The 21,811-nt window shown below is 46.6% G+C and overlaps 1 protein-coding gene across 1 annotated transcript in view; it reads right to left on the bottom strand.

Moving 5' to 3' along the window:
* Positions 1-21,811, bottom strand: part of PRPF19 (pre-mRNA processing factor 19) — a 328,967-nt gene that overhangs the window by 151,870 nt on the left and 155,286 nt on the right. The window contains exons 7-8 of the mRNA XM_082268946.1: positions 13,792-13,866; positions 2,280-2,355 (exon numbers count right to left, since the gene is read on the bottom strand). Of these exons, the coding sequence (XP_082125072.1) occupies positions 2,280-2,355; positions 13,792-13,866 (151 nt within the window). The remainder of the gene's footprint in view (positions 1-2,279; positions 2,356-13,791; positions 13,867-21,811) is intronic.

Raw genomic sequence — 21,811 nt, forward strand, 5'->3', positions numbered from 1 at the left:
GCCTGTCTCCTTTTTGTGGTGCTTTCAGTATTGTCCCCTGGTCCCTGCCTGCTCCCCAATTTGGGGTCTGGGACGGGAGCTGGAGGACTTGCTGTTGTACACCTATGCTCTTTTGTGCTCTGTTTAGGGAATATGCTCGCACGTGTTGGGGTTTGTGCAGAGCCGGGTGAGATTTGGGTACTTTGCCATCTATTTCACTGTCTTCTCGCTCAGGTGCACTCCAGCTCCTCAATCAGTTTCTTACTGGTAGCAGAAATGGGAAAGGGGGGGGGGGGGTGCTATTGCCAGAAGCACTAGGCAGTACATCAATGTAGGCAGATTGTTGCAATTGCTCACTGAAAATCCAGGAAGGTGCAGGACATTTCCTATTTTTTTTTCTTTATTGGTATGCGTCAATATAACACATTAGACAAAATGATTGGGTACAAATAGGCCAAGAAAAAATATCTTCAGCAGAACGAAAATAGAAAACCATAGAAGAGTGTAGTAAAGATTGAACCGCAATAAAAATTAGTCACTAGCACCATAAAGGCACACTTCCTAATCAAATCTACTATTGAGTTGAAAGGTGTTTGACCTCATGAAATCTCACATACCTTAAAGCGGAGTTCCGGCCACAAAATCGACAGTCGATTTTGTGGCCATCCGCTTCCTATTTGTCCCCTGTTAAAGAAATGGATAGTTAAGATTAATTTTTTTTTTTTACTTAACTTGTTATTGTAGAAAAATATACTCACCTTTCTTCCACTTCCTCCCTCGGCGACCGCGGCCCGCGCCGTCACTTGCGGTTTGCAATGATTCCTGGGAGCTGAACGTCATCGCTCCCAGGAATCCATGCGCCGGCCCCGCTCGTCACTTCCGGTGCGGCGCCGCATTCCCTGCATGCCCAGAAGCTGTGGAGGAATGCGGCGCCGCACCGAAAGTGACAAGCGGGGCCGGTGCAGGCGCATTCTGGGAGAAGAGGACACGGAAGAGGACGCAGAAGAGGATCGCGCTGGCTTCAGCTGCCCACATCCAAGATGGCAACGCTGGAGAAGAAATTTTAAAAAGTATTTCTTCTTCCAGGTAAGTACGAACCGGGACAGTACAGAGGCTATCCATTGTGCAATGTACTAGCCCTGACTGTCCCGGGGGTATTTTTATTGAAAACATTTTTTCGTGGCCGGAACTCCGCTTTAAAATAAAAGCTAGTGAAAGAGTTCAGGTGGAGTACAAGATTCAGAACCTGTACACACCTGGCCTACAAGCAGTCATAAACATGGTATCAACACACACCAGAAACCATTTTGAAATATTTTCAATGGGGCGATTAACCACCCAAGAGTGTCGGGTGGAAAGATGTGACGAGAGGAGAGAGAAAATAGGGGGTAGAAGAAGCAGCAGAATAAGTGGATGAATGGAAGGGGCATGGGTCCACGGTGGGGGGCGACTGATCCTCAAATCTAATCCAAAACATAAAATTGCTTGGAGAATTCCTTTTTTATGGATTGTAAGACATTCTTAAGAAGCTACCCAGACTTTTTTCTCTGGCTTGTCTATGCACTCTTGACACAGCGGCTTCTGCCAACAGCTAAACATTACTTTGTACATTAAGCACATTTCTTTGAATTTCTGCGGGCACCTCCATTACCTTCCTCCCGGGCCCCAGCTTTCAGCAGGAAAAGAACTTATTAAGCCTGGACTGTTACAAAAGGAAACACTGATGGTGCAGAGACTGCCACAACAAGCCCACCAGCCACAGCAGAAGAATTTGAGGAAAGCTAATCAGGAGGAAACAGAGGAGGAAAAGACGACAAAAAGTCCCTATGCTTCCTTCATCTCTGACCAATCTGACTCCAGCATGGCTGGCTCCCAGTCCATTATGAGGTAATATGCCCCCCCAATAGCTTCACATGAGTAATTCAAATATGGAAAGCCCCAACTATGGTGCTTTTAAGCCCTGAACAGGGCATTCAGAAGGCCTCTGAACCCTGCCAGATGGCCTGTAAGAAAATAATAAACATAGCAAACACATAAAACTGAGCACCTGAGAGGGTGTGGTGATCTTTATTCAAAAAAAAGTGGACCATGTGTTTCCTGGTGGGAGGATTCTCTCTCATGTAAGATGTCCTGGAAGTGGACTTGGAAAAAGATACGAAAAGGCCTAGTAAATCTGCTACTTTATCTATTTGAATGACATCCAATTCAACATATTAAAAGAAAAGTACATATACATCTTCAGCTGAACTTTTTAAAGCGAGTGGGTATCGAAACAAAAATAGTATGAACAAATTCCTTACCAGTAAGTGTTTTATTTGTGTCTGTTGAACATAAATCCAAAGCCAAAATTCCAGGAACGCTGGCACTGTGGAGCCCCTTGGTAAAGGAAAGATGATAGAATAGTGTTTTAAGCCATGTAGGCAAAATAAAGAACAATTACAGAATTAATCTGCAGGTCTCTAACAATAGCCCATGGACCCTCAATTAAAATAAACAGATTTTTATACTTGCATTAATTTCTTCCCTCCATTGGTTCATTGGGGGGGCTTTCTTGACCTCTAAGAGGTGTAGCAATCAGTGAACAACAATCTGTAAGCAAGGATGATCTTCTCTAGAATCATCTTAAAGTGGATGCAAACCCCATTCATGAAATTTTACCCGAGTACATATCTGTAGTGTTTATCTCTATCCAAAGCCCTAAGTCCCGTCCCTGGACCTCACTCTGCCACTGGCCCTTTCCCTCCTTCAATCAGCCATGCAGCAAGGAGCCCGAACCCTGACTCCAATCAATGGATATCAATGCGGTCCACAATTCACGAAACAAATTTCCTACAACAGTTGAGGACCCCAAAATATGCCAACGTGCAAGCTGTAATCTTTCAAACCCTGTAAACCTCAACACAGGACACACTCGCCTCCTTCCTGCCCAGGCCATTTTCAGCTTTCAACAAAAATCACATTTTGAATGAAAACTCAATTATGCAACACTGTACCCAGATGAAATTTGTATCATTGTTTTTGAGACAGAGAACTTTCTTTTGGTGGTATTTATTCATCACTGGGTTTTTTTTTTTTTTTTTGCAAAGTACATAAAAAATCAAGAATTTGAAAAAAAAATGCATTTCTTCGTTTCAGTTAATACAATTTTGGAAATAAATCTTTCTTCATAAATGTAGGTCAAAATGTGTTCTACTACATTTATTTGGAAACGTAACCCATAGTCTGCAAACTATGGAATATACAGTTTATTTGAAAATTGACCAATCCTGATGCACTGATGGCCTATCATTTCTCGGGGCCCAAAAATGCAGGAACAGTACAGATACCCCCCAAATTACTCCTTTTGCGAAAGTAGACAGTCCAGGGTATTTAGTAAGAAGCAAGGTGAGTTTTTTGAAGTTGTAATTTTTTAGTCCAAATTTTGGGAAAATTAACAAAAAATAAAATTTGATTTTCACTTTAATTTTTTTTATACAATTACCAGAACAATACAGCATCAGCATTTGACTGGGTTTTGGTGATCAGGGAGACCGATTGATAATTTTTTACTTTACAATTTTTTTACATACTGTGACCAGAGCAATACAGAGTTACCATGGTGATATTATACTACTCTGGGGAAGTGATCAGGGCTTTTTTTTAACCACTTCTGGACTGGAAAAATTTCCCCCTTAATTACCAGGCCATTTTTTGCGATTCGGGGAGTTATTTTAACTATTGCGTGGTCATGCGACGCTGTACCCCAAAAAATTGATGTCCTTCCCCCCCCCCCCCCCCATAAATAGAGCTTTCTTTTGGTGGTATTTGATTCCCTCTGCGATTTTTATTTTTTGCGCTATAAACAAAAAAAGAGCGACAATTCTGAAAAAAATTTTATATATATATATATATATATATATATATATATATATATATATTATATATATATATATATATTTTACTTTCTGCTATATAACATTCCCAAAAAAAATGTTTTTTCATCATTTTAGGCCAATTTGTATTTTTTTGGCAAAACAAAAATCCCAATATGCATATTTTAAATGGTTTGCGCAAAAATTATCGCATCTACAAACTAGGGGAAAGATTTATGTCATTTTAATTTATTTTTACTAGTAATGGTGGCGATCAGTGATTTGTAGCGGGATTGCGACATTGCAGTGGACCGATCAGACCCCTGACATTTTTGACACTTTTGGGGACCAGTGTCATTACTACAGTAATCAGTGCTAAAAATATGCACCATTACTGTAATAATGACACTGGCAGGGAAGGGGTTAATCCAGGGGCGATCAAAGGGTTAAATGTGAGCCTAGGGGGGGTTTTATAACTGTGTGGGAATGGGCTTGTGAGATCAAGACCAAGACCTGTGCTCCTAAAATGGAAGAACACCGGAGCTCTGTGTTTACAACAGCAGACCGCTGTTCTCTCTTCACGGGTAGCGATTGCGGCCGCTGGCCCCGTGGATCGGCTACCCTGATGGCGAGTGCGCCCCCAGGGATCGCTCCCGCGACAGATATGGCAATTCACGGGAACCTGCCGACCTCCGCCGAATAACTGCGGCGGCTGGTCAGCAAGTGGTTAAAATTTAGACTGACTGCTAACAACAGCGATGATCACTGTTATAAGCAATCATTTTTATGAATGCCATCCATTCATTGTATACGATTGTTAAGCTGTGATTGGTATCACAGAGATTAACACAGTGGTACACAATGAATGGCTATTAACGCAAGCCAATCATTGCGTACTATTGTCATGCAATTGCCGTTATTGGTTGCAGCAAATCGCAAGGTACCAGCCTTGGCCCAGTACACTGATCTGTTATCTGCTGTGTCTGTTGGACAAGGGTGACAGAACACGTTGCAGAGCGGCCCCTAGGGATGTCATATGACATCCACCCAGGATGGGAGCGCTCCCGCTCGGCCATAATTTGACAATTACATAGTTACATAGCGAGGTTGAAAAAAAAAAAAAAAAAGACAGCAGTCCATCCAGTTCAACCTATAATGAGTGTGCTTGCTGTTAATAGTACATTGTATACCTCTGTATGTTGTGGTTGTTAAGGTGCCCATCTAATAGTTTTTTGAAAATTTCCATGCTCTTGCTGATACCACTGCTTGTGAAAGAGAATTCCACATCCTTACCATTCTGATAGTAAAGAACCCTTTAACCTCCCTAGCGGTATTTCCGCGTGTGGCTCGGGGTTAATATACAGTACCAAAAGCGGAAACCCCCAGCCACACTCGGGATTACCCCAGAAAAACTCACCTTCCCCTGCAACCCCCCACTGTCCTCCAGCCATCCTCCCGCTGTGTGCTTGGCCGATGCAGCGGCAAATTAAAAAATGTAAATGCAACAAATGACATGATACAAAGTTGTGATCCTAACCGATTACACTGTATCATGCCATTTCACCACAGGATTTCACCTGGAGGCTTTTCCAGTGCCCTGCCTGTGTTTTTCCAGTGCTTTGTGCCTGGAAAATTGAGAATGACCATGGCGTCCAAAAAGCATTCTTTTTGCGCAAAAGCGCTTTTAGACGAACTGGAAAACAGCGACAGCGAAACAGAGTTACTTGAAGAACTGAGCGATAGCGATTCGTGGGAAAATTCATCATCAGGTACGGAAAGTGACAACAGCGACGATTCTGATGTCTTTCTGGCACATAGCTCCGTTGGAAATTCTGAAGAATCATTAAAGCGGAGTTCCACCCTGGATTTTTTTTTTTTTTTTTTTTTAATACCCCCGGGACAGTCAGGCCAATGCATTCCACAATGGCTAGCCTCTGATCTGTCCCGGGTTGCACTTACCTGCAAGACGAAATACTTACCTTGCAAACGTCTTGTCCAGCGCTGCCATCTCAGATGTGGGCAGCTTGAAGCCAGCGCGTCCTCTTCGGCGTCTTCTTCCGCCTTCTGTGGTCCCACGATGCTCTGCGCCGGCCCCGACGTCACTTCCGGGTCGCGCGCGTCACCCCTCCACAGCTTCTGGGCATGCCCAGAAGCTGTTTAGAAGGGGATGACGCGCGCGACCCGGAACTGACGTCGGGGCCGGTGCAGGCGCAATGATTCCTGGGAGCTATGACGTCCAGCTCCCAGGAATCATTGCAGAGCCAGGAAGTGACGACGGGCCGCGGCCGAGGAAGGAGGAAGAAGGAAGTAAGGTAAGTATATTTTCTTCGCTACGAGGTAAGTAAAAAAAAAAAAAATATGCGATTATCCATTTCTTTTTCAGGTGACCCGGAGCGAGAAGATGGAGGTAAGTATAAAAATAGGGTGGAACTCCACTTTAAATATACTTCCCAAATTTTTGTTTTGGTGCAGAATTAGTAGTTTGAAAATGAAGAATTTGATGTAACTACTCATTTTGCACCAAAACTAAAAAAAAAAAAAAAAAAAAAAAAAAAAAAATTGGGAGGTATATCAAATGATTCTTCAGAATTTCCAACGAAGCTATGTGCCAGAAACACATCAGAATCGTCACTGTTTTCACTTTCCGTACCTGATGACGAATTCTCCCACAAATTGCTATTGCTCAGTTCTTCAAATCATTTTGTAGTTTTGCGGTCGCTGTTTTCCAGTTCATCTAAAAGCACTTTCGCGCAAAAAGAACGCTTTTTGGACGCCATGGTTGTTCTCAATTTTCCAGGCACAAAGAACTGGAAAAGCACAGGCAGGGCACTAGAAAAGCCACCAGGTGAAATCCTGTGGTGAAATGGCATGATACAGTGTAATCCATTAGGATAACAACTTTGTATCATGTAATTTAATTTTCAATTTTTAAATTGCCGCCGGTTCCACCCCCCTGCCTCGGGACGTTCGCAGGGAAGGGAACTGGAAGACAGGTGCCGGCATTGGCCAAGCACACAGCGGAAGGATTGCTGGAGGACGGCGGGGGGAATCGCAGGGGAAGGAGAGTTTTATTGTGAGGTAATCCTGAGTGTGGCTCGAGTTTACCGCTTTTGGTACTCTTAGTCTGGTTTGCAGACAAACATTTGAGCCACAGTACATGCCAAACCACCACTGCTGAAATGGACAGCTTGGTAAGCAAAGCCGCCGCATCCAAGCAGGCTTCACACACAAACAAACCCATAACAGTAAAATCAGTCTGTATATGCAGTAAAGCATGCTTGTTATACTCACTGTGGAACCTAAAGGGGTTAATCCTCTGCATTGTGTAAAAAGGCTATTTGAACCAGTCTTCTCTGTTCCTCCCCTTCTACCACAGTCCCCAATCTATCTGCTGATAGAACAGAGGCTAGGGAACAAGCTGCACATGCTTAGTTTGGTGTGCATTGCTAGAGTTGTTTTTTTTTTCTTCTTCTTAGGAGAGTGCATGTGATCAGCACAGGGCCAATCGGCACTGTCAAGAAACAGGGTCAGGGGTCCTGTAGCCAGATAGGACAGTCAGAGTAGAATGATAACTCCCTCCCACAAGTGTTAATCAGACACTGATGGAAGTCACAAGACTGTGCTAACTGCTGATGAGAAAAGGTAGTTAGCAGTTTATATTTACTAAAACTATTTCATTTCTATGTTCTATATAGTCTGGGAGACCAGATATAGTTAATGCAGGGTCCTGGGTTTAGTAAGACTAAGACCCTGGACCAGCTGGTCCACCAATTCCACACAGGCCGGGGGAGCTTGCTCCCCACCCAGACTGTGGCAAAGGAGTTTGGCCCATTCTGTGAGTCTGGGATATCAGAACAGTGGCCAAAACCGGTGAAAGGGCCGAGCCAGTGATCAAGGACATTGTGTGGGCTACCTACTCCACCTTCCTGTCAGTCGGATCCTTAAAGGATGGAGACTCCACTGGCATCATTGTCGCATTATTCAACCTGAAAATAGGAGGGTCCACAACAGGTGGTGTGATCTACTTCTTCAGAAGAGATTTTTTTTAAGGGATAATGCAAGGCAAACCCTTTCAGAACCACAAATCAGAAACCTGATCGAGACGGGACGCCAATAGATCTATGTCCAGCATTCCCCATCGGTGACAGAGCTGGGGAAAAACCTCTGAGCGTAGAGACCATTCCCCCTGATCCAGCGTTTTGACAGCTGAAACAATTCACCTGCCAATTCTCTACGTCAGGATTGTACATGGCTGATGAAGCTGGCACAAACCGTTACACCCATTGCAGAATGTGAGCTGCCTCCTATGCCGCTGTCACACTTCCTGTACTGCCCTGATTGCCATAGGCCACTGCGGGATCCTGACCGGAAGACCATTCAGGAGACCATGTGACAACTGCCGCCTGATTGCACAAAGCTCCAGGATATTGATAAGCAGTCGAGATTCCACCGGAGTCCAGCAACCTTGGGCAGAGTCTGCTCCCAGGACTCCTCCCCAGCCCGACAGCCTGGCATCTTTCATGATCACTGTCCAGCGAAGGGGAAGAAAAGACTTCCCGACCCTCAGGAACAGAGGCTACAGCCACCATTGAAATGCCCTCGTTGACTGATACAGGCAGATTTGGCTGTCCAAATAACCTGGTGACCTGTCCCAATTGACCAGGATGACCTTCTGCAAGATCCGCAAGTAGAACTGCAAGATCCGCAAGTGGAACTGGGCATATGGTACCACTTCGAAAGTAACCACCATCAGACCCAGCACTCGCATGCAAAGGCATAGGGACAACCGCCTGCGAGACAGAAGATGCTGGACTGCAGCATAGAGTATCAAAAATTAGGTATAGATACTCCAAAATGCTGATACAGTCAAGGTAGACTTTCAGGTTCACGATTCACCCGAAGTCCTGTAGAGAGCACATGGTGACATCCACACTGTCCCTCAACTCCAAGGTAGTCCCAATGTGCAAAAGCAGATCATCCAGGTAGCTGATGACGGCAATACCACAGGACCGGAGCCAACACCTTGGTAAACCCCTAAGGCACGGGAAGGCAGCCCAAAGGAAACATAATTGAGAATGTTAGCTCCCGATCATTAAGCATAAGAAATCCTGGTATCTCTCGCAGATGGGAATATGCAGGTAGGTGTTCTGGATGTCTATAGATGCCAGAAAATCCACCGGATGTAGTGGGGCCACCATCGATCAGACAGATTCAGTGCTTTCAGCACCCTCACCAAGGCTTTCAGGGCCTCATGATCCAGAATCTGGCGAACTTCATCTTTCTTGGGAACTGTAAATGTATTGGAATAAAATCCCTGGAACCGCTCCGTTTTGGAAACCGGAACAATCGCTCCCCAGCAAAGCAGGTCCTGCACAGCCCCATATAAGCCCTGGAGACTTTCCGACAATAGCCAGAAATTGAAGATAAAGGATCTGTTGAAAAGGAAAAACAATTTTACCTGGAAACAATGAGGTTGCGGACCCACTTTTTGGAAATGAAGGAAGTCCAATGCCCCGTGAACCACCGAAGGTGACCCCCCACCCTCAGGTTGGATGGGGGCAAACCTTCATGCTGAAATGGATTTTCATGTGGGCTTGGAGAGTTTCTACGGCCAGAACCAGGGGTACAAAAGAAGTTTATGCAGTGTGAAGGCTGGTCAAGACTTCTGCATTGCCTCCTGCCTCTTCTTGGCCTGAGGAAGTACTCTTGCCCCAGTAAGGTTTATAATGATGTCATACAGCATAGTACCAAACAGGTGGTTTCCCTAAAAAGGCAAGTCCGTCAAGGCCTTTTTTGAAATCTAGTCCGCAGACCAACATTTGAGCCACCAAACAAGCTGAAACACCACTGCCAAAACAGAGCTTAGAAAGGAGCAGGGCCGCATCCTGAGATGCGTCACAAATGTACTGTAGTCCCTGAACCGATACGCCAAAGCAGTATATGTTTGGGGAACATGATGAAGTAAAAGCCCTTTTGGTCAAAGTCTGGGATGCCACTGGGCTACCCCCGAGCCCAAGCCAACCAAGCAATAGTGAACATGGAACATGCTTCGACTCAGTCTGGCGATTCGCGGGATCCACTTCTTTAAAAGGTCCTCTGCAAAGGGGTAGCACATCGCAAAGCGTTTAGGAACCACAAACACTTTGGACGCTCTGAATCCTAGTAGACAAGTCTGTCAAAATCCGCAGATTAAGGAAAAGTCTTGGCAGACCTGGCCAGCTTGTGCATACCAAAAGGGACAGGTACCTCATCCAACGCCCCCCGGGAATCCCTTTAATATTAAGCGAAGAGCAACACCCTCTCCTGTACAATGGCAGAGGAACTATGCTCATCATCCGAGGAAACCGGGGATGCACAATTGGGATCCGAAGCAAAATCTGGGCCCCCAGTGGCGGAGGACGAGGGAGATGCGGGAAAGGCGCTTCTTACTTGCCTTGCAGAAGCATGCCGTTTCCATGCGGCAACAAACAATTCCAGGACGCCCGACAGCAGGTCCAAAGACAGTGAGGATTTCGAGGGACTCACTCTCTTTAAGAGGGGGTTCAGAGGTGAAATGTGCTCCTGAAATTCCATGGGAACCACCCACCCAGGCAGTGACCATGCAAGGAGAGGGACCCCGAAGGACAGGAAGCAGAGGGACACTAACTAAGCCCACAGAGAGGGTGATTTGCCTCAGGGAGGACAACAACTGCTTGCCAGTCCTGTGTGTCGTCCATGTGCTGCAGCCAACAGAGGACAGAACAATTCGAGGCTGTTCCCCACCAGCCACAGGATGTTAGGGAAGAGCAAGAGGTCTGCTGCCTTTGGCTACCAAAACATGGCCGCCGACATGTCCAGCCAGCCCCCATAGTATGCATGAATGGGCTTGGTCACCCGCAAAATGGTCAACCCACCTGACTCCAGCAATATAGCCACCAGAATCAACTAAAACATGTCTGCTGTCGGTCAGGGGCAGCACTGTGACACCAGTCAGGTGTGTCCCTAGGAGGTGTTTAACTCACCTGCCCCTGTCCAGGATAGGGTGACCACTAGATCTAGATGATCCAGCCCATCTGTTGACCGCATAGCTCCTTAGAAAACCGAAAATAAAAAAAGTCAGGAAAATAAAAAATCAAAGAGACCAGAAGTCCTGAACCATGTCCATACTCCTGAACACTAGCCAAAAGAATTGGGTTGCCTATGGCCTAGGGCTTGTTATCCCTAGAGATAAAGCCCACAGGAGGTTACAAGGTTTTCCTACCTAGTGTCCTACTCCTGTAGGAGGCGGTATGAAACCCTGTCTGATTTTCAGGCCTTCCCATCTCCAACCATAGCAAACTGGGACTGTCAGTAAAACAGTGTATGCATTGGGATTGGAAATGTTGCTTTAGTGCGACAATTAAAATAGTCTCGTGATCCCAAGGACGTGTGCCGCCTGATTACATTCATTCAATGGTGGATAGCAAACAGGAGCAGCCTACGAGCACGGTCAGTCTGCATTTTTAACTGAGAAGCCTATCCTACCCACACCCGACAACTGTACCTCCATTTTCTCCATCAGCTCATCCCCCACAGCTATTGCCTTTTGTTTCACTTGACCCCCCTTCTAGATTGTAAGCTCTAACGAGCAGGGCCCTCTAAATCCTCCTGTATTGAAATGTATTGTAACTGTATTGTCTTCCCTCATATTGTAAAGCACTGCGCAAACTGTCGGCGCTATATAAATCCTGCATAATAATAATAATAATATGGGTGTATTGTTTGTTTACATTTTGCCTTGTGGTCAGGGTACAGGTGATCCAAAAGCTAGGCTGAAGAAAGGCTGATCCAGTTAGAGACCATGTGATTAGCTCAAGCAATGATATACCAGGAATCTTGATAAATGGAGAGGGGAAACAAAAAAAAAATGGATTTTTGACTTACCAAAAAATCCTTTTCTTTGAAGTTCATTGACAGACACAGCTCCATATTCTTCTTTACCATTGGGTTATGCTGCCCCCTACAGGAGTAGGACACAAGGCAGGAAAAAGCTTTACCACGCCTATGGGGCAGCCCCTGCAGGCATACACTGACACACTCTGCTATAGCCTTCAGTTTTGTTGCAGTGGTAAGAAGAAAACATCCCCATCCCACCCATAATTAGAGGGGCAGGTGAAACGTCTGTCAATGAGCTTCAGAGAAAAGGATTTTACGATAAGTCAAAAATCCAGTTTTCTCTATCGTTTAATGACAGACGCAGCTCCATATTCTTCTTGACCATTGGGATGTCCTAAAGCAGTATTTTCATGAGGGGTGGGGAAAAAAACGCAAAGAAAGAACGTAATTCCCCAAAGGCTAAACTTAGCCAACCAGGTAACATGGAGCTCAACCAGGAACAACTGGAGCTCACATAGAAACAACATACACCCTCAAAGAGAATCTTTTCCTTTTTAGACAGCAGCCTGCAAAAACTTGCAGCCAAAAGAGGTAACTGAGGATAACAACACATCTACCTTGTAGAATTTTGTGACACCTGGGGGTCCCTAGGCGGAGTCCCCACCAGGACAAAACTCCCCCCCCCCCCACAGAATGGTTGCAGCGGCCACAATACATCCGGCCCCCCAGAGGTAGGACAGGCCTAAGGGGGGCCTGGTATCACCGAGAGGCAACGGGAATCATGGGATACCCGAGAGTATGACTTTCCAAGGGATGGGCCCACGTCCACCCCAAGACCACCAGAGAAATGGGGGAACACTTACTCACCATACCACAGCATCAGGTGGGAGCCACTCCCAACAGACTACCTGATGGCCAGGGGATACGCTGTAACTCAGGGCATCCCAGGTTGTGTGCGTTCCGGCGAATGGGTTTCACTCCAACGGGGCTCTGTCGTGGCGAAGCCTAGTGCTGGACTATAACCTGCTCATGCTCGCTGGCCAGGCTGGGAGACCTTAAGGATCTAGTATATCCAGTCCAAAACCCAAGGAACTAGGTCCTACTGCTAAGCTAGGCAGAAACAAACTGAAGGCTATAGCAGAGTGTGTTGGTGTATGCCTGCAGGACTGCCCCATAGGCGTAGTAAAAGCGGTGTCCTTCTCCTGTAGGAGGCAGCATAACCCAATGGTCAAGAAGAATATGGAGCTGTGTCTGTCAATAAATGATAGAAAAAAAAAAAAAGTTTGATATTTCTCGAAGAGCGGAAGACAGCCTTTTTCAACCAGGGTGCCTTGAGGTTTCTTCAGGGGCGCATGTCAAAATGCCTAAAATTTTATCAAAAATAGTATACAAGCCAGCAGGTGGCTCAAGCCTGCCTTTTAGTTACACAAAGCCACAGTTTTCAATATGCACCATTACGACTTTCTAGACACTGGCATCCTAACAACCAATGACATCAGTTAATAAGGAGGATGTCTGTTGCCTCCACAGCATCCTTGTTTGACCCTGATGTGCCCCTCTCCATCAGCACTGGGGTGACATTAGCTGACTTGATGGTGAGAAATTCAGGGTGAAGAGAAACACTGGAACGCTAGTCAGTACCAGTGTGCAAAAGTGTATTTGCATTAGAAGAATAAAATCGCCGCTAATGTTAGGTGTCCTACGTGTGGATGATGCTGCATTGTGTAAAGCCATTAGATTCGTTTTTTGCATTTTCATATAGGATGCCTCAAGACTGTCCATAATTTTAAAGCGTGCCTTGGGATTGTCTATAATTTTAAAGAGTGCCCCGACTGAAAAAAAAAAAAAGGTTGAGAAACACCGCTCTAGGACACTAACTGGATCTATGAGGGGTTACCCTAGGCTGGCCTATACATTTTTTATAGTCAGTCCATTTATGTGGTGGAGATGAGAGACTGGGAAGAGATTTTGTAGATTAGCATAAGACAACTAGGCAAGGCTGACACTATACTGTACACAAAAGTGTTGTTTTTGTTAGCCCACTATTACATGTACCAGATTTTGTGAAGCAAAATTGATGAAAACTTGATAAACTGTAGGTCCTTACCACATGGGAGGAAACTTGGTGATACTTGCTGAGTTCTTCTGGTTTTACGAGATCTTCTGGAACAGTTTTGCCACGCTACAGAGGAACAAAATTACACTAAATTTTAAACATGCATTTTATTTTTATACAAAATACATACACAAAAAGGATTGATAATGTTTAAACACATAAAAGGACAAAAACTGTAACATAGAAACTACATTTAAAAGACACAACCACATTTCATCAACAGTTTTGATTCATCTCTAGAAAGAAAAAAAAAACAGCAAAGTAAAATGTAATAGAAACAAAAAAATTTATTTTTGTCTTAAAATCGTAAAATCCTTTTCTCTAAGGTTCACTGACAGACATAGTTTCAATTCTTTGGCTTATGCTCTTGCTCTCTAGGAGTAGAAGACTAGGCAAAATCCTTTTTGGTCATGCCCCTGGGGCAGTCCCGGAGGGTATACATACCACCAATTCCTGCTGTAGGACTTCCAGTTTGTAACGAGCAGTGTCAGAAGAACAAATAACTCAACCCCAAAAGAGGGAAGGGTGCTGTGTCTGTCAGTAAATCTCAGAGATAAGGATTTTACGGCAAGACAAAAATCCAGTTCTCTTTCACTGACAGACACAGCTTCAATTCTTCAGACCATTAGGATGTCCCAAAGCAGTGCAACATGAGGGGTGGGAAAAAACACAGCAAACGCAGAATTCCCAACAAGGTTAAACATAGCCAACCAGGTAACAGGAGCTCAACTATGAACAACTGGAGCCCAGCACCAGAAAAAAATTTCACCCTCAAGAAAGTAAGGTGGCCGACAGGACAAAGCAGCAAACTCCGACACGCGACATGAATAAATAACAGCTACTAAGAAAGCCACCTTCTGCGACAGTGTGAGCAGAGGAATTTCCCGAATATTTTCAAACGGAGGCCTTTGAAGCACCAACAGAACCAATTTGAGATCCACGAAATTACAGTGGATCGCACCGGAGGAGTCAGATGGCGAACTCCCTTCACAAAAGTGTGAACCATGAACTTCGCCGCCAACGGCCTTGGGAAAAAAATAGCCAAGGTGGAAATCTGGCCCTTGATGGTGCCTAAGGACAAACGTTGATCTACACCCAATTGTAGAAACTCCAACAGGCGAGACACAGAAAAGAAGCAGGTAGAAACTCCCCGTGACGCACACCAAGTAATGTATGCCTTCCAAACGCGATGATAAACCTTCTTGGAAGTAAATTTCCTAGCCTTTAACAGCCTTATTTACAAAGGATTGGTATCATATTGGCATTGGTATCATTATAAGGGGAACACCCCGTTTATGTCACTATAGCACCTTATTAATATTTATTGTATTCATTTACATACTTTATACGCACATATCTGTATGGCAAGATATGTGCTGCTTAATTGAGGTATAACTTCAAGGTATCTATACATTATCCTTCCCATTGGTGAATGTGAGGCAGCTGCCGTCTTGATAGATTCCATACATAATTGATTTGATACTTAACACTTGGCGCAAGTATTTATAGCACTAGCGTAGGGATCAACGACTCAGACAGCCCTCTCTTTCAGCACCTGACTTTCAACAGCCACGCCGCTAAAGCCAACATCCGTAAAGCAGGATGCAATATTGGTTTACAGGTTGGGCCACTGAATTTTTTCCTACTCATCTTTTCTGAATGTTTTTCACTAGTTTTGCATTTGGTTAGGCAGTTACTCTAGGAGAGCTGGACAGGGCCATAGAAGGTCCTTAACCCATAAGCAAGACCGATATCTGCTTCTTTTTGCAAGGAGGAACAGGATGAGTACTAGAGCCCTACAAAATGACCTACAGCAGGCCACTGGTGTAAATGTCTCTGACCAAACAATCAGAAACAGACTTCATGAGAGAGGCCATACCACCCCCACCAGAGGAACCCTAGTCTTCATCAGAGATAGCCAGGGATACACATGCAGCGTCCAGGGGAAAAGGAAACCCAGGAGTCAACACCAGGGGAAAGAGGGCCCCCCCCCCCACCACAATATTCACCTCCCTGAAGGCTCCACTGTCATGGCTGCCACTGCTGTAGATGCTCGACCAACCAAAAATGGCCCCGGAAGAGAAATAATTACAGGCCCCAAAAGCATGGCGCACATTACAGCAAAATGGCTGCGACATGCGGTGCCCCCGAAGCTCCCAGGGACCTGGAAAACATCCCTGGAGCCTAGGCCACAATTCAACAGTGGGAGGGGGACCTGGGCCGCAAGACCACTACAACCGGCAGTGCCCACCCCATCAGGGGAGTCCGCCCGCGCCCCCCCACCAGTATTGGGCTGCACACACTGCCAATGTCCACCACCACCCCACCGCGCTATCCGGGGAAGAGGGAGTAAGGCAAGGGTTGCCCAGAGGGACCCACAAAACAGAGGGGATTCCCCGCAGCTAGGAAAGAGGGGGGGGGAGCATACTCCCTAAACCCAGGCAGGCACCAATCCAGACAGAACCCCTCACCACTAAAATGGGGGGGCTGTCAGCCAGAAGGAACGCTGCGACTCAGGCCAGGACCCGATCGTATGCGACCTCGTAAGCCATTTACCTCCCTGGCCAGCCTCGTCTAGTGGGGGCTAAGTCGCGGTCGACTTAGTGCAGGGCTCTGGTGCGCATGCGCTCAATGGCCAGACCCAACTATCCAGCCCAGCAGTTGATTGTAGATCTCACAAGAAAAACAAGAAAAAATGCTTTTTAAAAAGAAAAAATTGCCAGAACCAAAGATCCCAGCAGGGAGCTAGATTTTTACCCCTGACTAGGCAGGAAAAAAAAACAAAAAAAAACTGAAGGCCTATAGCAGAGAGCGGGATGTATACCAGCTAGGACTGGCCATAGGTATAGCCAGGTGTTTTTTCTGCCTAGTGTCCTACTCCTGTAGGGGGCGATATAACTCCATGGTTCTGAATATGGAAGGAAAGAGAAAAACATTTTCTTTACTTACCTATTTCAGCCTGCTCTGGTCTGGTTACACGATACAGATCCCCTTGTGCTAGTAAGCAGCAGCTGCAGGGGAAAGGAGGGAGTACCGACAACAGCTGATCTCCAGCCACTGTCTAGCTCTGTCCCCTTTCCCCTCCAACCGCTGCTGGCTGACATGGGGGATAGGGGAGCACATGGCTAAAACTGAGCCAGCTGAAAATAGGCAAGTATATACAGGACTTTTTTTTTTTACACACTGGTCAGCATAGGTGTTAAGAATTCTGCTCTAAGATGGCCAAAAAAACTGATAAAAATTGGCTCAGCAGGGATTTGCTGAATTTCTACCCATGTGTGGCTGCTCGTGCTGGAACAAGCTTATTGTTAATTTTTTTCCGTCAAACAGGCTTGTTAGAAAATGTATTGATCAGTAGCTGAAGACCATGGCTGCCAGAATAAATTGTCTGCAGGGGTGGATCCTCTATCAACCTGCCCATGGCTGACCGTGTAACTGAATGAACTACAAGCCCCGACATCCTTTGCGGCTTTCGGCTTGTAGTTTTCAATGGTAGTTCATTAAATCTTCCTGTCAGAGTATTGGCTTACCCGTACGGGATGTACGGGTAATCAGATACATTGACAGTGTGCAGGAGATCTGTATGGCATCAGCTAGTGCAATGCTTTCCTGGCTTCTGCGACAAAAAAAAAATAAAATAAATGCACATTTTACCTGCAAAAAAGAAAAAATGGATTTTTGTAAAATCTTACCGTAAAATCCTTTTCACTTAAGCTCATTGACAGACGCAGTCCTCTTGATTAATATCAAATTGGGTTATACTGCCCTCTACAGGAGTAGGACACTAGGCAGAAGGAAAACGTTCTGGCCACACCTTAGGGGCAGTCCCAGAGGGTATATCCTCTCTCTCTCTGCTACAGGATGTTAGTTATGTCACAAAGCAGTGTCAGGGAATTTAACACAACCCAACTCAAAAGTAGAGGGGCGGGTACTGCGTCTGTCAATGAGCTTAAGAGAAAAGGATTTTACGGTAAGATTTTACAAAAATCCATTTTTCTCTTTCGCTCATTGACAGACGCAGTCCTCTTGATTAATATCAAATTGGGACGTCCCAAAGCAGTGCCACAAATGAGGGGTGGGATAACAGAAATCAAAATCCAATCTAGAAGGCCCAACCGGTGCCAACTAGAAGTTTTAAAGGCTCATCAGGCAAAAGGATGAGACTCAACTGAAAACCCAACAGAAAAAAACCCTCGAGGTAGACCAACGGTCTCCTCAAATTGCGGCCTGCAGAACCTTGCGGCCAAAAGAGGCATCCGATGATGCCATCACATCAATATAAAATTTTGTAAAGGTATGAACCGACGACCAGGTAGCCGCCTTGCAAACCTGGACCACTGATGCCTGATGGCGGAAGGCCCAGGAAGCACTAAGCGCCCGAGTGGAGTGTGCCTTAACAGGGAACGGAGGATTCCGACCCTTAATAGAATAAGCCTGTACCACCGTCTGTCTGATCCATCTGGAGATAGTCGCAACAGATGCAGGCAACCCCTTTTTGGGGCCATTCGTGATCACAAAAAGTGAATCCGTTTTACGAAACGAGTCCGTAGTTTTCAAGTATACCCTGATTGCCCGAACCACATCCAAGGAATGTAACGCAAACTCCCGAGGATGACTGGGCTTAGGACACAGGGAAGGTAACACAATATCTTCATTCAGATGAAACTCTGAAACCACTTTAGGAAGGAAGGATGGATTCGGACGAAGAACCACCTTATCCCTATGAACCACCAGATATGGGGAACGACAAGATAATGCGGCCAGTTCTGACACCCTGCGTGCAGAAGTAATGGCCACCAAGAAGGCCACCTTCTGGGATAACGTAAGCAAGGGAATCTCCCTGATATTTTCAAAGGGAGGTTTCTGAAGAACCGACACCACCAAATTAAGATCCCAGGGCAGTAAGGGCGCGCGCACTGGCGGAGCCAGGTGCCGCACCCCCCGAATGAAATTCCGCACCAAGGAATGGGTAGCCAAAGGTTTCTGAAAGAAAATTGCTAACGCTGAAACCTGACCCTTGACAGTACTCAAGGCCAGCTTCTGCTCAACCCCCTGTTGCAGAAAAGCCAAGATTCGGGTCACCGAATAGGCCCGTGGAGGAAATCCAAAGGATTCACACCACGCAATATAAGACCTCCATGTGCGATGATAGACCTTTCTGGAAGTCGCTTTCCTTGCTTTAATCAAAGTAGGAATAACTGAAGTTGACAATCCCTTGTCCTTCAGCACCCGAGTCTCAATAGCCAGGCCGTTAAAGCCAGTGATTGTAAAGCAGGATGGAAGATCGGTCCCTGAGATCGCAGATCCTCCCTGAGAGGAAGTCTCCAAGGAGCGTCCGCGACCAGCCTGACCAAGTCGGCGTACCCGGGTCAACGAGGCCAGTCCGGAGCTACCAGGATAACTGGAATTCCCTCCACCTCTATCCTGCGAAGAAGTTTCGGCAGCAACTTGAGAGGAGGGAAGACATACAGTAGCTGATACTGTCCCCGCGGGGCGACCAGCGCGTCTGCTGCGTCCGCTCGAGGATCTCGGGAGCGGGCTACAAACCTCCGCACCTTCCTGTTGAGCCAAGCTGCCAACAGATCCACCTCCGGGGTGCCCCAATGAAGGCACAGCTGGTGAAATACCTCTGGATGAAGAGGCCATACCCCTTGATCCAGAATCTGACGGCTGAGATAATCTGCCTGCCGATCTTCCACCCCCGGAGTGAATACCGCGGAGAGAGCCGGAATAAACCGTTCCGCCCAATGAAGAATGCTGGCCACTTCTATGGCCGCCAGGGCACTCTTGGTGCCCCCTTGGTGATTGACATAAGCCACGGCCGTGGCCTTGTCCAAACGGATCCAAACCGGGCTGCCCTGAAGCTGCTCGGTCTAGTAAATCAGACAAAGTCTGATCGCTCTCAGTTCCAATACATTTATCGGTAACCTGGATTCTATCGGAAGAAATGACTTCCCCTGGCTGAGCATCGGAGACCGAAGCCACCAGACCAGAGGCTCCCTGGTCCGCTCGCTCAACCGGATCCAATTGCCCAGAGAATCGGGATTCCGATTCCATTTGAAAAAATTCTCTTTTTGGAGAATTCGGGTATGAGACTGGGCATACGGTACTGCCTCTAAGAAGGCCACCATCAGTCTCAGGATCCTCATGCAAGTCCGAAGGGAAGGCCAGTTGACGGACAGTAACATCCGAATCGTTCACTGAATCTTCTGGAGCTTCTCCGTAAGGAGACCCAACCTTGCCAAGGAGGTCTCCAAAGTTAGGCCCAGATATGTTCAGATGGACTTCTTGTACCCGGATAAAATGATTGAGTGCTCTTAAGTCCAGAATTGGACGCACCTTGCCCTCCTCTCTGGGTATTGTGAATAGGTTTGAATAGAACCCCTGAAAACGTTCTGCTCAAGGAACGGGAACTACCGCTCCCTGTTGCATCAAGTCCATTACTGCCCCCCGCAAAGCTTTTAAGCGGAAGAATGGAAGAATCGCACCGGTAGAAGTGATCGAAACTCGATCTTGTATCCCGACCGTATGACCTCGCGAACCCCTTTGTCCGGGATTCTGGAAAGCCATGGATCCGGAAACCGGTGAAGACGTCCCCCCACCCCAGAGATGGGTGGGGGCGCACCTTCAGGCTGTATAGGTCTTATCTTCAGGTTTGGCTGAGCCGGACTTTTGTTTACCCAACCAGCTCCCTTTGAAACCCCCTGAAGGGGCTTTGGAGGGCTTCCCCTTATCGCCCGCCCCAGCGGAACGAACAAACTTTTTATGAGCGGAAAAGGAAGGTCCTCGCCTGTTACGAGGTCCTTTACCCTTAGCAGTCTGTGGCAAAAAAGTGCTCTTGCCCCCAGTGAGATCCTTTATAATCTCATCCAAGGTGGCCCCAAACAGGCGATCCCCTTGAAAAGGGAGCTTAGCCAAAGCTTTTTTGGAACCTTGATCCGCCGACCAGCACTTTACCCATAACACGCGTCTGAGGACCACTGCTGAAACCGATGCACGCCCTAGCAAGGGAGTGGCGTCCAGGGCGGCGTCACAGATGACCTGTAGCCCTTGTATAATCTGCTCCAGCAAATCTGATACTGCCGGGGGGGATACTTCTCCCCTTTATGTCACGGTGTAACAATTTGGTCCATTCTGTCAATGTTCGTGAAACTAAACCAATGGCAACCACTGGCCTAAATGTTGACCCTATCAGGGAAAAAATGGAGCGGGATTCCGCTTCCACTTTTCGAACCACCGAATCCCTAAAGGACGGAGCGTCCTCCAACGGGATAAAAGTGGCTTTATTTAGTCTGGAAATCGGTGAGTCCACCACTGGTGGTACCGTCCATTTTTTTAAGGAGGGCTTCGTCAAACGGATAGCGCCTAGCAATGCGTTTGGAAATAGCAGGGGTTAGTTTCTTTAATTAGATTACCAAAACATTTGGGCAAGGGAAAAACCTTCGCCATTTTGGTAGGCTTGCTAGTACCAAAGGGAATTTCAGTGTCAGCTACCTCTGCTGGTGTAACCTCAAGACTTAAGGTTTCCCGGACAGACATAACTAGTGCGTCCACCAACGCTTCTTCTTGCGCTATGGCGGAGGCAGAAACGTCCTCCTCGCTGTCTGAGGAGACCGTACCCAAGACAGCAGCCCCAGAAGAGGGACCTGCAGCTGCAGTGACAAGCTCAGAATCCGTATCTGAAGTGTCAGATGAAATAGGGGTAGGCGGGGGTCGCTTTCTTGCCCCCCGTCCCTGACAGGCCACCTCCACCCGGGATACCAAAGACTCCAAAACTGCTGATAATGCATCAATCATAAGTGGGGCACTGGAGGGTCCTGCGGCCACCTCGAGGGGATCAGGTGGGGATACATGTGTGGCAGGGTCCATGATTAATCCCAGAAACTTGCCAAACAAAAAATAATTGCAAAGAAAAAAACTTTTTTTTTTTTAATCCCCCAGCGCAACAGCGCCCCTCAGTGTTACCTGCTTTGGACCCCACAGAGAGAGAGAGAGACCCCAAGGGCTCACC

This window comes from Pelophylax lessonae, assembly GCF_965119305.1.
Source record: "Pelophylax lessonae genome assembly, chromosome: 9".
Lineage (NCBI taxonomy): Eukaryota > Metazoa > Chordata > Amphibia > Anura > Ranidae > Pelophylax > Pelophylax lessonae.